The 16017-nt window shown below is 40.4% G+C and overlaps 1 protein-coding gene across 3 annotated transcripts in view; it reads right to left on the bottom strand.

The window, feature by feature from the left end:
• Positions 1 to 16017, bottom strand: part of ASTN2 (astrotactin 2) — an 854980-nt gene that overhangs the window by 131332 nt on the left and 707631 nt on the right. For all 3 annotated transcript variants that reach the window (XM_032307618.1, XM_032307619.1, XM_032307620.1), the window contains one exon: positions 14695 to 14843. In XM_032307618.1, the coding sequence (XP_032163509.1) occupies positions 14695 to 14843 (149 nt within the window). The remainder of the gene's footprint in view (positions 1 to 14694; positions 14844 to 16017) is intronic.

The raw sequence follows: 16017 nt of genomic DNA, 5'->3' as shown, positions 1-16017 counted from the left end.
GGTTGTGACACAAGGGTTGGAAGAGTGAGGCAGAAGCAGTTCTAAAGGAACAAAAGAAAAGCTTGTCTGCCCAGAATGCACTGGGAATGAGAATTCCAAAGAGGTCATCTAGGGAGAAGCTGTGCTTGAACCCTAGAGAAGGCTGGGTGCATTTACTGGCATTCCAAACATCTGTGCTTTTGCAAGAAAGATAAAAGGGAGTCTGCTTCCCTGACTCGAGGTATGATATATGGGCTTCCGAGGCGCTGGGTGTGGGCTGCTGTTGAAGGCATGATGCAGTGTTTGATGGATGATGGCTGAGGAAACTCACTGGGCCACACATTAATAAAAATTATCAAACTGTCCTGGTTGGTGGAAGAGAATGCTAATGCCATTCTCCTTGTGGACGTCAAAGGCAGAGAATGTCTGGAGGGAACTAACCTGCTTTGGATCTTTACCTTCATCCTACTTGTCCAAATTAGAATCTCAGTTCTGCTGCCAACACCTTGTGTAAGCCCAGACTGGGGGGAGGGGGGCAGTTGGCTCAATACAACCACCCATGATACCTCACCTGCACCTAGCCAGTCTTAACTGCCAATGAGAAGGTGTATTTCAATCACAATTTAGACCCATAGGTACTCTCCATCACTCTCTACTGCCCAGAGAAGAGAGTCCAAATTATCAGCCTGGCCTTTAAGGCACTCCTTCACTTGACCTCAAACTTCAGTCTCTGTCATGTTCTCATGTTCCTCAAGGCACCCTTCTTTCTTTATCTTCATGTCTTTGTAACCACTCTTTCCTCATCTGGATTTCCCCTTACTCATTTCTATACTGAAACTCTTCTCATCCTGCCAGGCTGAGGTCAGGGGCCACTCTTTTCACGATGGCCCCCTTGATCTCCAGTTCCCCAACCCAAACTAATCTTTCTTCCACTGTAACTTTTACTTAGTCATATTTCATTTTTACCATATTATCATGTGGTTGTCCATTTGTTCATCTCTCTCCCCAGATGGAGCACTCCAAGAAAGAAGGAACAGTACTTGCTTACCCAGCACTATGATTGGCGAATGTGTCATCCAATACACGTATTTTCTGAATGAGTACAGAAAAGGTTCCCTTTGGGGTGATCACACAATCCTAGTCTCTGATTTTGGCTTCTAATGCAAAAGACAGTTCCATTCTGAGTGCAGACTCACCCTTTGGTGCTCCCCCTCGAGTACAGAGCAGGTGTGCCTTTCTGCTTCTGGCCCTGAGGTCCTCCCTGATGCCACGGGCATTGGCTCATCTGGGCAAGCACAGCCCAGAAGTGTAACAAATGGAAATCTTCAAACAACAGGTAGGGAGCCAGAGCAGACATACTCCTGCTTTGCATTCTTAATTCTGGCAGCAATTCCGGGAGACATTGGTTTCCTCCTTAGGAGGTGTCAGGGAACTAGAGCCTCAATAACCTTGTGAACACAACTTAACTGGTTTTCTCTCCTTCGGGTGGCCCTGTCCAAGCTCCATCGTAAGTGCTTCCTGTGTGTCCCTACCTAGTAAACTACCTGCTCCCATTCCTTGGTCAGGCTCTGTTTTTAGGTTAATCAAAATGAAAAACAAAGCTAAACCCAAAACAGGACGGATACATGTCCTCTACTCTGAATTACAGTTAACTAATACAAAACTATCTGTCTCTAGCATTTCCCTAGTGCCTGGAACCAACTATGGCATACGATAGATTGATCCATAATTATTAGTTAGCTAGAAATAAATTTAAAAATATGAGCCACTAGTGTCAACTTAGCATGTGAAGAAAAGCCGTACCTACAAACATAATCATCAAGGCGGTTGTCTATGTGGCTAATTCTGGGTGAGACATACGAGGAGAATTCAATCTCACTGACATTTGATTTTTCTCTCTCTTTAGGTTCAGTCAGCTGAGCGTGTTCACTGGATCTCAGTTTCAGTACCCCTTGTTTCCTTGTGCTACAGGCCCAAAGCTCCCCCGGAGAGGTTCAGCTGCTGCAGAAGAGCCAGATCTGACCTTCCTAAGGTGTGATGTGTCATATGCACATGATGGCAGCACGTCTGAACCCAATGCATAAAACAGGTCAACCCGCAGTCCCTGGCCCAGGATATAATCCAAGTAGCTCAGGGCTTACATTGTACCATGACTTCTGCCTTGAAAATAATGCTCAATCCTCCTCCACATCTGTAATAAAAAATTTTTATTTCTTTTTCATTACATATGCCTTCCCTTTCTTTCATTAAAATAATAATTGTAGTAGTAGTAGTAACGATAATTATCATCATCATCCTTCTCCCTTCAAGGATTCCTTGGAAGGTATCTCTACCAGGAGTAGAGATAAAGAACATGGACTTCTGAGCAAGAAAGAATTAGATTCAAACCCTAACCTCACTTAATAACTAGATATCCCAGGCAAGTGCTTCTGTCCCCATGAACCTTGAATTTCCTATCTGTGCTATACTGATAATAACTATTTTTCAGAACAATTCTGATGAGTAATATTCATACATTGAGTCCCTGGTATATAAATGCTCCACTGATGCTGGTTCTCTCTTCCTTTTGAACTTCCTACAACACCTGCAAAGTTCCTGATGTAGAAAAGGTGCTTAATAAATGCTACTCCTCTTGCTTCATGCTTGCTTGGGCTCTCTTTATATTGGATATCTTTCTACTTCACTTGTGGTTTGATTGTTTTGCTTTATGACTTCTGATAAGTGCATAATTTCTAGTTTTGGCACTAGGAATATAGCCTAGAATGAGATAGCTGAGGTGAGGTCCCCAGTCTTATACCATGTGCCCTTAGAAGTCTCCAGGCTCGGATTAGTCCACCAATTCCATCCCCAGTCTTCATCAACTTCCTGCCATTGACCTTTGCCCTGACTCATTCTATCATGTCTCTCAAGGTAAAGATTCGGGGTACATCTCTGGAGTCATGTAAGTTGAAATCAAGGGCTTGGGTTCACCTGACTCCAGACTCACCAGGGAGAACTCAGTTATCCTGGCTTCTTGCCTCTAACCAATAATACACTGGCAGTGAGAAATGGGGGAAAAAAAAAAGTAGATTAAATGATCAAAAGTCCAAAGTTCAATTCATGAACCCACTCTTCTTAGAAGTTGGACCTTCAACTACCAACTTCACAAGCCTGATCTTCAATTCCCTCACCTATAAATGGAGATAATTCCCTCCTACTTGGTAGGATTAATTTGTGGATAAGATAAGACACTAGATTCCAAGGTGGTTCAATTCGTCTTCCATAGAGCAGCCAGGGTAAAAAAAAAAAAAAAAAAAAAAAAAAAGTACATTCTTTAGCATGCCTTAAACAACTCACCATAATCTCACCCCTTCTGTTGTCTCCTTTAGTTCTACCACTCAAAATTTAAACTCCAGCCACATCACCCTTTTATTCCTTCAGGCTATGGCACATGCTTTTCCCTATACCTGGAATATTCTCCCCACTCATCGTCCCCTCAATTTTCACTTCATCTCACTATTTCCTGCTCACACTTCAGGTCTTTAGGTGCCTACTATACATTTTACTAGGCCCTGGGGATGGAGTGATGAAAAAGAGGAACATAATTCTGCTTTGGAAGAGCTAATATTCTAGTGAGAAAAGTGAATGCTAAGCCCATCCCCCCAGTCAAAACGCATTCATTATAATTATAATAAGTGCTAGCAAGGGAATATTAAATGCTAAAAGTTCACATACTCAATGAGAGGGTCAAAAAGGTTCTAAGGATTTAGATAAGTGACATTTAAGCTGAGATCGGAGTGTACAGACCCCAGTGGGAAGGAAAATTGGTGATATCAAGAATAGATAGAAGACTGGAGAAGGAGGTAAGAATAATTATTCATAACCTGGTAGGCCATGTCATTTTTTTTCATTCGGTTAGAAGAGTTATGGAAAGTTCTTAAAGGTTTAAGTCAGGAGAGTAGTATTATAAATCAGGTATCTGTTCATCAAGTGTTAATTGAACATCCATGGTAAGCCAGGCACTGTGATAGGTACTGACTATGATCAAAAGTTGTATTGTGAAGGGTAGCTCTGGCTTTAGAGCTGAGAACTGAAAGGGATAAAAAGTGGCTAATATGAAAACTAGTCAGAAGGTAGATGGATGGAGAAAGAGATGACGGTGGCTCACAACAGGCGGTAGGAAAGGAAGGAGTGTAATAAAAGACAACATTACATGTCAATTATACCTCAATAAAGGTGGAAGAAAACACTGGAAATCAAAGCAAAATAACTTGGTTATGAATTGAATATGAGGATGAACAAGAGAAAAGAATTTAACCTTAGAGTTCTGCTTCAAGGGATTCAGTTTACAGTGGTAGGAGTTACAGAGAGTAAATGAACACTGGGACAGGAGCACATCTGTGGGGAGATGGTAACAAGCTCAGTTTTGGATTGGTTGAGTTTGGACTGTTCGGGAGACATCAAACTGCACATGCCTTAGTTAGCTAGATATGGGTAAAGAGCTCAGAAGCATGAGGTGGAAATGCAAATGGAAGAGCAGCAAATGTACTGATTTTAACTATGGAGTGGATGTGGTAGCCTAGAGACAGTTTAAATTAAGAAGAGAAGATAGAAGACCAAGGTCTAAGGACTGTAAGATTTAAAGAGTAAACTGGAGGACCCAGCAAGGCAGGCTGAGTTGGAGTCAGAGAGGCTAGTAGAAAACCAGGAGCATGGGACCAAGGAAAGTAAGAAAAGCCAAGGTTTCAGAAGAGGATAGCCAACCCCAAAGAATGATTGAAAATATCAAGTAAGTTTACGACAAAAACAAAAAAAAACCAAAAAAACAAGTCCTTGGACTTAATGACATGGGAGTCACAGAACTTTGCAGAGAAAAATATGTCAGTAACTTGGTGGTAGCAGGAGACAGAGTGAAGTGAAGGGAGGTGAGGAAGGAGTAGAAAGTGAAGAAATGGGGTCAACCACTACAGACTCTACTTTCAAAAGTATGTCTACTAAGAAGGGGAGAGAAACATATTGTATTGATCGTGTAAGATGGGCCATTTTGTTTCCTTAGGAAGAAAAACCTATGAGCATATTTAAATTATGGTAAAAATAATCTACTGAAGGAAGAGAGACTGGGAATATAAAATACAGGGAGGTAATTAATAAGTAAAGTTTCCTAAGAATTTAGGAAATGCCATGTGAATAAATGAACTAATTCTAGAGAGGTAAAAGAGTGTCTCTTACCCTGTATCATGAGGGAAATGGAACAGTATGCAGAAAGGAGTATACAAATTTAAAATTGTTAGAGAGGGAAGTGGAAGTACTCCCTCTACTGTTTTCCCTGTGAATGAGGGAACAAGATCATCTGCTGAGAGAGGCGGGGAAAAGAGGGTGTCATGAGTTGAAAGATGGTCGAGAATAAAGTCAAGTGACAGAAGTCTAGTGGGATTGCGTGGTAGCATGAAGAGTCCAGCTGAAACTGGTGACAGATGATATATTGGTGACAAATATTCTCAACTGTGTGCTTTTCTCTAGCTGTTTGACTGTATGTACAAACAGCAGCAAAGAAGTAAGACCCAAAGAGCCGTCTTCTCAGCCAGTGGATGAGCTCCACATGGGGGGCTCATAGTCTTGAGTAAGATGGGTTGATCAGTACAATCAGAAGTGGGGCCAGAATCTCAAACAGTTGCCTCACTTCCTCTGGTCAGCCTTTACTGGTACCACTGGACTGAGTCTGAAGCCCCTATTTTGTGCTCTTAGAGCATCTGAATGATCTCAACACCTAGCACGCTGGACTCTTGCTATATTCTATCTCTATCTGAATTGAGTAAAAGATCCCTAAGGACAGGAATCACACCTGTCTTACTACCCTTCCATGCCCAGCATGGTCTGCAGTACCTGGATCCCTGTAAGATCTCCATATACACCGATGGGATGAACAAGTGTACTTTATGAACTGTAAAATACTCTGATACAGAAAGCAGGCTGGGTGGCATACGGGAATGGAGAGAACTAAGACCCTCCAAGTACCTTTTCCCTTTGGAGGTGCTTGACTTTAGAAAGCTCTCATCCAAAAAGCAGCTGGAGTGACAGAAACATTTTCTGAGGACCTAATATCAGTTCCAGATGTTTGCAGTCATGTCGGTTTGTACCTCACCCTGTAAAACATATTTCCTTCATCCCCCCTTCCACCACTCTAGCTGAGGGAATGAGGCCCAGTCTCCAATGACATCACCTTCCTCAAGCTGGTCCAGGGCCGGCAGAAGGCAGACGGGTGAGGGCCCCTCTAGATTCTCAGACAAAGGGTATGGCTAAGCCATGGCTCGCGCTGCTTGAGGAGCTATAAATAATTTCCACAGTATTTTATCAACAGTTCCATAACAGCTGCTGCCCTCACGGTCCTCTCAGCTCCTAGGGAAACTGGGGCCATGCTGTCCCTTGCCTTCAGTTATTCCCCAACACAAATCCACCTCCCTAACTGTTTGCCTTCCCCTGAGAAGATCTTCAGTCTAAGGTCTAAGATGGGATGAGGTGCGTGTGGGTGGGGGTGTCTATCATTTGTAGATTAGACTTAATGGAAACAGGGAGGAAGAGGATACAGAATTGGTTGGGGTGGACAGAGGTGTCTTCTCACCATTCTGGACATCATTCTTGGCCCAGATAGATGACTCTAGATGAGCAGCTCATACCTAAGTCAGTTCAGAGAGACAAACACAAGAGAAGATGGGGTGAGAGACAGAAGATGACATAAAGTAAAAAAGACATGTGTCTTTTTACAAAGTAAAAAAGACACATAGAGGGAGGAAAAAAAGAGAGAGAGAGAGAGTGAGTCAGAAAGGACAGAGAAAGGAGGAGACCCAGACAAAAGCTGAGAGCTGGCAGAAGGGAAGCCTGGTATTGATCAGCTGGGGAACAGCCCAGCAGGCTCCCAGATGCCAGGGCAGAAAGGGGCACTGACCAGCTCCACATGTTGCTGCCTTCCATGAGGAGGTTGGGGGGATGGTGGAGAGGGCCTGCTGCCTCTGCGGGGGTCAAGAGAGTCCACTGGGCTACCAGCCCTGAAACAAACAAGCTGAAGTTGGAAAGCCCATGGTAAGACATAAGTCTCTGATTTTCAAAAGGTTAAAAAAAAAAAAATTCCAGCAGATTACCAAAGAAAATGCAGGGGAGTGTGATGGGAGATAATGAGAGTGAGTGAGACCCTTCTGCTTCCTCCCTTCACTCTTCTGATCCTTCTAAGCAGACTCAATGTCTGTGGTCCTACTCTTAACTTTGAGGGTTTATGGAAGCCAACATATATGAAAGTAGCCAAGAAGTGAGGAGTCTGAGGGGCTGCATTCCCTAGAAGGTCAGAGCCCTCCAGCTGCCATCAGGTGGCTAATTACTTCATCTTGCCCAGGCAGACAGATGACCTATATACCCTAGTTTCCCTCTGCCTCTCGGTTATGTTTATTCTCAACAAGAGCATAGGATACTAGAGATAAGATGCACTGGGAGAAAGATGTCTGTATTTGGCAGGGAATGCAGGAAGAGAAACCAGAGTCTCCATTCTATCTCTAACTCTACCACTAACTCATCCTATGTGTGACCTCCAGGCAAGTCCCCACCCCTCCCCAGCTGGTTTCTTCATAAGTCAATCATGGGATTTGGCTTTATTAAATCTGCTGTGTCTCAGCCCCCACTTCATATTCCCACCCCCTGTCTCTACCCCTGCCCAAAAGGCTGAAACCTATGCCAATTGCTCTGATGAGGCCATGCGGGAGAACCAGACGTCTGTTTTTAATATCGATGACAGATTAGCATGTGGGGAATTTAGTTACCCCCCAAAACAAGCCCCATTTCTGCTCAAAACAACTGGAATAGGAGGCTACTTATGTTTGGCTTTCCCAATAGAGTCCCAGAACCGACAGTGCAATGGCTTCTCTGAAAGAAACAAAGAGAGAGCGCCAAACTCAGGGATGGGGGGCAGGGAAAGAGACAGAGAGGGAGAGTGAGCATTTCAACAGCTAGTTCAAAAGGATGTTGAACAGATGGCAGCAATAAAGTGTGCGCGTTTGTGTGTGTGCGAGAGAGTGAAAGCGAGAAAGAGAGAGAACAAGTATGTATGCATGTAGATCTGTACATACACACGCTTGTGAGCCTGCAAATAAATAAACAATTCCAGCCCTGGACTCAGTTATTGGCAAAAATCCAGAGATCTAAGGAGAAAACCCACATTTCCCCTTTCTGGCCTCACCTGGCCAAATCTGTGAGTAATCCTCACTCTCTATCCAAAACAAGTTTTAAATACCTTGCTGTTTTCTTCCTAACATTTAATTTTCCTTTCATTTTATTTTAATTCATGGAAATGAGAAGTGGCCAAAATTTATTAGTACCTATACTTTCCCAAGAACTATGCTATATTTGACCCTCAAGGCAACTTGTTAAGTGAGTGTTATCTCTCCCATTTCATGGATAAGGAAACTGAGACCTACAAAAGATTATCACTACCCCTAGATCTCTCCATGCTGAGTGGTGGAAACTGAAAGCAGAAGTCATGTTTTTTCAAAGCCCATATTCCCTCATAGACTTATAACTTCTAAGATAAAACTCAATCAAGTGAACAGATTTACTTATTTATTTATCTGGACTGTATTTCCTTGTTTCAGAGAGATAGAGAGAGAGAGAAAGCAGGGGGTGGGGCAGAGGGAGAAGAAGAGAATCTCAAGCAGGTTCCTGGTGAGCATGGAACCTACTGATCCCATGGACACAAGATCACTACCTGAGCCAAAATCAAGAATCGGGCACACAACCAACTAAGCTGCCCAGGCACCCCTGTGCTGAAATACTTAAATATGGACTGAGTGAACTTTTCAGATGTCTGAGACATGGTAAAGATGGTATCGTGGCAAAAATAAATAAATAAATTTTAAAATGTGGTTTTTGCTTCAGATGGGTACCCCCAATCATCCATAGCCTCATTGATCATCATACTTTTCAGAAGTCTTATGATGTATTCAGCTAGCCTGTAGGGCTACATAAGACCCTCTTAGGTCACACAGCACTTAAGGAGCTAATGTCATAGTTGTACACTTAAGATAACTATATCTATATATCTATATACTTATATATACAAATGTAGATTTCCCTATTGACCAATTCATTCAACTTTGAAAATCTATGTATGTCAGGCCTTGTGGGAAGACTGCAAGTCCTAAAGACACAAGAGTCATTGCCCTTTAAAACTGCCCTTTAAAAAATTTAAGCATTGAGCAGTGGAAAGAATGAAAGTCAAGTCATACAAGAAAGGATTACAATCTGTAAAGATGGAGGTAGCTATGTCATCACCTTCAAACTTTTGAAAGAATTAGAAAAAGAGGTGATATCTGTATGGGGTGACCTCAGTATATTACCTAAAAATAAGTAAGTTTTATCTCTATTAAAAAAATAAAGAAGGTAATGCTTGGATCAGAGCTCTGGTTCCTGGGTAATCAAGAGAAACATGAGGAAATCAAGAGGATTTCCATTTCTGGATTAGATGGAGAAACAGGGACTAGATTAATTTCTCCAACTGCCAAGACAAAGAAATTAACAAAGAAAAGAGAATAGTACTTAAAAAAAAAAAGTTCATACTGGAATTCAGGCAACAAAGGGCAGAGATGCTGAAAGATGGGAAACAAATTATGTGACCCCTAAAATTTCCCCAGATTATTGCTTTTAAAGGGTTTCTAGGTCATGGTGCAGAGAGAGGGATATTATAGATATACGCATGTACAATTCTCTACACTGGGAAGACAAGAGTTCTCAGTCTGGAGAGACCACAATGACTGGAGGGATAGAGGAATGAAGAAGAGAGAGCTACACAAAGAGAAAATTGAAGAGATCTGTGGAGGGTCCTGTTTCGATATTCAGCACAATACAGACTGATGAATTTAAGTGAGGAAACTACCACCTCAAGAGGATTAGATGGAAAAGTGCCAAGTGCTCATGTAGGAGCCAAAAATAGTGCCTGTTCCTACCAGTCATACTGGAAAATCTCATAATTCACAGGCCATTGTGTGGAGCACATAGAAAGGTCTAGCCTCAGTAGTAGGAAATAATTAGCCCTAGACTAAACACTGCTCTGGCTCCACCTAACAAATCTTAAAAGTGAGACCCAAAAGAATAAAACTATTTCCAAGAAACTTAACTGTGTCCCAGAACAGAGTTCAAAAATATTTATAGGAATACAAAAATATCCAGCACCCAACAAGGAAAAAATCAAAATGTCTGGCATTCAGTCAAAAATTACCTGGCATATAAAGAAGCAGGAAAATGCAATCCATAACGAGGAGAGAAACCAATCCATTTAAACCGACCCAGACGTTAGAATTAGCATATAAAGACATTAAAACCCTTCTGACTCCATTCCATATGTCAAAAATGTTAAGGTATGTGATATATTAACAAGACCCAAATTGAACTTCTAAAGATGAAAATTATAATGTCTGAGATGAAAAATTCACCAGATGGGGTTAACAACAGGGTAGGCTTTGCAGAAGGTACTGAAGACACAGTGCTAGAAACTATCTAAAATGAAACAAATAAAGAAGAAATAATTAGAGAAAATTAAAAAAAAAGAATCACTTCACATGGGCAAAAATACATGTAATTGGAATCACTGAAGGAGAAGAAGGATGGTCAGGAAGAAAAAAAAAAAATATATATATATATATATATATTTTTTTTTTAAATAATGGCCCCCAAATTTCCAAATATGATAGAATTACAAATCCATACAACCAAGAAACTCAATGAACCTCAAGCACAAGAAAATAATACAATTACTCAAAATTGATATTAAACAGAAGATCTTACAAGGAACCACAGGACAAAAATGGTATGTATGTACAGGGCAACAAAGACAGGAATAAAGCAGATTGTTCTCAATGCAAACCATGCAACCAAGACAGAGGAGCAACACTTTTAAATTACTAAAAGAAAAGTCTGTCAAGCTAGAATTCTGTACCCAGCAATAACTTCTAAAAGCAAAAGCTGAAAGAATCAATCACTAATAGATCTAAAATACAAGCAATAGAAAAAGACATCCTTCAGACAGGACAATGAAATCACATGAAAATAGGTACGTGAAGGAATAATGAGCAGCAAAAATGGTAACTACCTGAGTAAATACATAAGATTATTTTTCTTAAAAAGTAAAATTAATTTTCTTAAAAAAATAGTTTTCTTATTAAACATCTTTTAAAATATAATTTATTATTTAGGGAAAAACAGTAACAGAATTATGAAACACACACACACATATAATGCAAAATATATGACAATACAGTAAAGGCTAGGAGGAGAGAAATAAAAAGTATACTATTATAAGGTTCTCATACTATAAAGTGGTATAATAGCTTTAAAGGTATACTGTCATAAGTTGGATATGCATATGTAAACACTAAACCAACCACTACAATAAAATTTTAAAACATTCATAGTTAATAAGTCAACCAAAGAGATAAAATGGAATCATAAAAACACTCAATCCAAAAAAAAAAAAAAAGATAGAAAAAGAAAAAAAGGGAGCAAAGAAAGATGGGACAACAGAAAACAAGTAGCAAGACGATAAACTTATATTGACTACAAAAATAACACGTTAAATATGAACAGTCTAAATATAGTGCAAAGTTAAAGGTAATAATATCAGACAGGATTAAAAAAAGAATTAAAAAGATCTACAGATATGTTGGCTATAAGAAATACATTTTAAATGTAAAGACACAAATAATGCAAAAGTAAAAGAATGGAAAATTTTAGAACCATCTAACGCTAATTGGAAGAAAGCTGGAGTCGTTGTATCAATACCAAGACAGATTTTAGGGCAAATAACAAGGATACAGACAACATTTTCACAGTAATAAAGGGATCAATTCATCAAGGGGATCTAGTGTTTCTAAATGTTTGTGCCCTTAATAACAGAGCTTCAAAATACATGGAGTAAGAACTGATAGACCTATAGGAAGAAACAAGTAAATTCAGAATTATTGTCAGAGGTTTCAATACCACAATACAACAACAAAACAGAAGATCAGAAAGCATTTAGAAGACTTGAGAAACATAACCAGTTTGATCTGGTTGGCATTTATATTATTATCCCATTCACAAATAGAAGAATATATGTTCTCTTAAAATGGACAGGCCAGATTCAGGCCCATAAAAGCAATCTCAATAGATTAAAAATGATTACAGTCATAAAAATTAAGTTCTTTGACATTGTGAAATCAAACCAAAATGCAAGAGCCAAAAGATGTTTGTAAAATTTCCAAATATTTGGAAAATAAGTACCGTTAAATAAATTACAGTAAAGAACCCATAAATCAAAGAAGAAAACAAAAGGGAAATTAAAATGTATTTTGAACTGAATGAAAATGAAAATGGAAACTTAACTTATCAAACATAGGTAAACCACTAAAGCAGTAGTTAAGGGGAATACTTATATTACAAGAAAAATGTCAAATCAACAACTTCACCTGCTACCTTAAAAATCTGGAAAAAAGAGGAGTGAACTAAATCCAAAGTCAGCCAAAGAAAAGAAATGACAAAGATCCCAACAGAACTCAGTGAAACAGAAAACAATAGTGAAAACTGATGAAATGAAAGCTGATTGGTTTGAAAAGGTAAATAAATTACATAACCTTCTATTCAGATCAGTCAGAAAATAAAAGAAAGCTAAGTTAAACTACCAAAATCCAGAATGAGATAGCGATATTACTATACTTTCCACAGATATTAAAAGAATAATTATAGAATGTTACAAACAACTTCTTGCCAGTAAATTCTGTAACTTACCTGGCAAATTCCTTCAAACATACAAGCCTTGACCTGAATAGGTCTGTATTAATCAGACAATTAAACTGGTAGTTAAAACCTTCTGACAGGGAAAACTCTAAACCCAGATTATTTTACTGGTGAATTCTACTAAATAATTAAGGAAGAAATATTATTAACTCTACCAAAATTCTTTAAGAAAACAGAAAAGGGGGGAAATATTTTGCAATTTTACTTTCTGTGGCCAGAATTGACCCTGATAATGAAAACAAATAAAAGTATCACAAGAAAACTCAGAATCTCTCACAAACACAGATGCAAAAATTCTAAACAAAATTTTAACACATCATATCCAACAACGTATTAAAAGAGGATAATGCATCATGACCACATGGGATTTATTTACTCTGGGAATGTAAGTTTTTTTATCACTTGGAAATCGATCAATGCAATTTATGACATTTTTAATGCAATTTGCCATATTAAACAAACTAAGAAACATAAATTGTATGATCATTTCAATAGACTCAGAAAATTCAAAATCCATTTCTAATTAAAACAAAACAAAAATCTCTCAGCAAACAAACATTCAGTCTTTCGTCATTAAGTATGATGGTACCTAAAGAACAAGCAGCACTGTGCTGGGAGTGTAACCTGATTGTAAAGCCTGGCTTTACCAGATACTGGTTGTAGGACTTTGGGAAAGTCACACACCTCTTTGGGACTCACTTACTTGATCTCTAAAACCAGGCAAAGTTAGAAATTTGCAGAGCAAAGTTAGAAAAATAACGGCACTTGTTCCTTTGCCCCTCATTCCCCATAATCAATTTCAACAACTATCCATGCACACAAATACTTCCACAGAACTAAGGTTTATGGGTAAGGGATTATATTATAGCACCTGGGTGAAGCACAAAAAGTAGGAAAACCTATGGTAAGCAGGTTAAGAAAGACAGATCCACTATCCTAATCCTCCCTGTGGAAGGAGAGAGAAGTGTGTGCCTGACTTCCCTAGAAACCCTGCAGCTGCCCTGTTCCAGCACCCGGCCAACACCCTTGGATATAGGTGGCTCCCAGCAGACTCTTAAGATGCTAGGCCCCCAGCTAGGACCACCAGCTATCCAGGCTCCAGAAGCTTCCATGGCACCAGGCTCCCATGAACTCAGGCTCCCAACCCATCCTGGTGCCTGCCAGTTCCAACAGGCCCAGGGGGTGTCGCTGTGGCCTGGGCTCCCCTTGGCCCCAGTGCCAGACTGACTACCACAGACCCAGATTCCCAGGCTGCCTTAAAGCAACACCACCCCCCACACACCCCAGCTCCAGGATGACATAGCTTCCTGGCTATGTCCGACATCAGAACTTCTCTCAGACATTCTCAGACTTTCTCCTCAGGGAGAGCCCTCAGGAGTTACAACCTAGCGGAGCTCTCTTAAAAGTCCCTTTTCTCATCTCATCATGATCCAGTGTGCCTGAATCATTTCCAAATCCCTCTTCCTCAGCACTGAATACGAAACCATCTCACTAGAGATAACAGGTCTCACTTTCACTAGAAAAGGCAATTCCTTCATTTTCTTGACTTCAGTCCTGGAGAGAATATATTTCAGATTCAGGTATTCAAATATGTGACATCTAGGCCTTTCCAAGCAGAAGAGGTTAAATCCTCTTCTGAATTAACTAACCCTTTGATCAAGGACTTTGAGGGTTGAACTCAGAGAATCAGAAAGTTTTTCAGCTACAATTTACTATCATTCCCTACTGAAAACCATAAACAAACAAACAAACAAACAAACAAAAAGAACCCCACAGGCCTGGGCATCAGGTGACCATCACTAAACAATGAAACCTCAAATGCCTTCCCGTGTCAGATGAGACTAAGTCTCCAAAGGCATTTGGAAAATCCATTTCTCTCCTCTGTCACACTATCCTAACAAAATGGGAAGTCACGGGCTTCCTACTTACCTGTGTAGAGGTCCGTATCTGTGTACTCATCCACTTTCTTGTGCTGCAGAATATAGTCCGAGACCTTGGTCCCAATTGCTGGCTGAACGTCCACCCACTCCAAGGAGACGACCGTGCTGGATGGCTCTACTGTTGGGGACAGACGAAGCCTAGAAAGGGTGACAGGGAAGGCTGGTTGTTCTCCAGCAGTATGGTCTGCTCCCTCAAAGAGTCTGCATATCTCAAGATGAAAAGCCCAGGATTCAGGCTCAAGTCCTGTTTTGACCCACCAACAAGCCTTTGTATGGACGCTGGCAATTCATTATACCTCTTTCAGCCTCCCCTTCCTTGTCCATAAAGCAGGGTTGAGAAGAGTTACCTTTCAGGATCAATGTGGGATCCAATAAATTAATCCAAGCCCATAATACATGCTCACAGAAAACTGATTAACTTTCCATTTGTCTAAACTGTATTCTCAGCAGTGCTTCATCATCAATTAAATTGATGATGCCTTCAAACACAGTAGCCTCAACCCTCTTGTCATTCTTTCCAATCCAACAGAGCAGTCAACTCTTTAATATCCTTAAATCAATACTTCCTCAGAGAGGGTCGGAGTCCCAGAATATCCTTTTACATGCTAAGACAGAGCAGGATGATTGAAGGTTGTAATTGGAAAGATGCTTCGAGGCTGGGAAGTGCAATCACCTCATTTCAGAGATGGGAAAGTAAGGCCCAGAAAAGGAAAATTATTTGCAAAAAATCACCCAGCAAGTTGGGGACAGAACCATGATGGTAGTAATTTTGCTTATACCCAGCCCAGATTCCTTCTCTCTTTCCACTACACAATATAGTACCTCTTCAAGAACTATCTTACAGTGTAATCTCCCCAACACACACACAGAGGGGTGTTAAAGGACTCTGGTCCCTCCATATTGGCTCCTGCCTCACTCTCCTATGCTCCTCACAGCATATCTCCATGGTGGAGATATTCAGAGTGAAGGTCCCTTTGCTCCATCAGTCCAGATGGCCTCCTTTAGCGTCCTCAAACGGTTCATTTACCACATCAGGGATTTCACATGGGCCCTTCCGTTTGCCTGAACCATGACTGGTGCCATTTGTCGTCTGGAAAACTACTCCCATTTAGGTCTTTTCAGAGAGACTTCCCTAACTCCGTCCCCTCCAGCGAACACAGCAACGCCCATTCTTCTCTCTTCCAGCACTTCTTTTTTACTTTCATATTTTTATCTACTTTTTAAACTGTATCATTTTTTCCTGTTTTTGCTTTGATAGCTCTCCCCTCACTAAATGGTCAACTCCCCAAGTGCACAGACTATCTTGTTCACT

Source organism: Mustela erminea, chromosome 12, assembly GCF_009829155.1.
Source record: "Mustela erminea isolate mMusErm1 chromosome 12, mMusErm1.Pri, whole genome shotgun sequence".
In the NCBI taxonomy this organism is placed as follows: Eukaryota; Metazoa; Chordata; class Mammalia; order Carnivora; family Mustelidae; genus Mustela; species Mustela erminea.
Note: the sequence above shows the minus strand (reverse complement) of the source record. Positions and strands in the feature narration are given on the sequence as shown.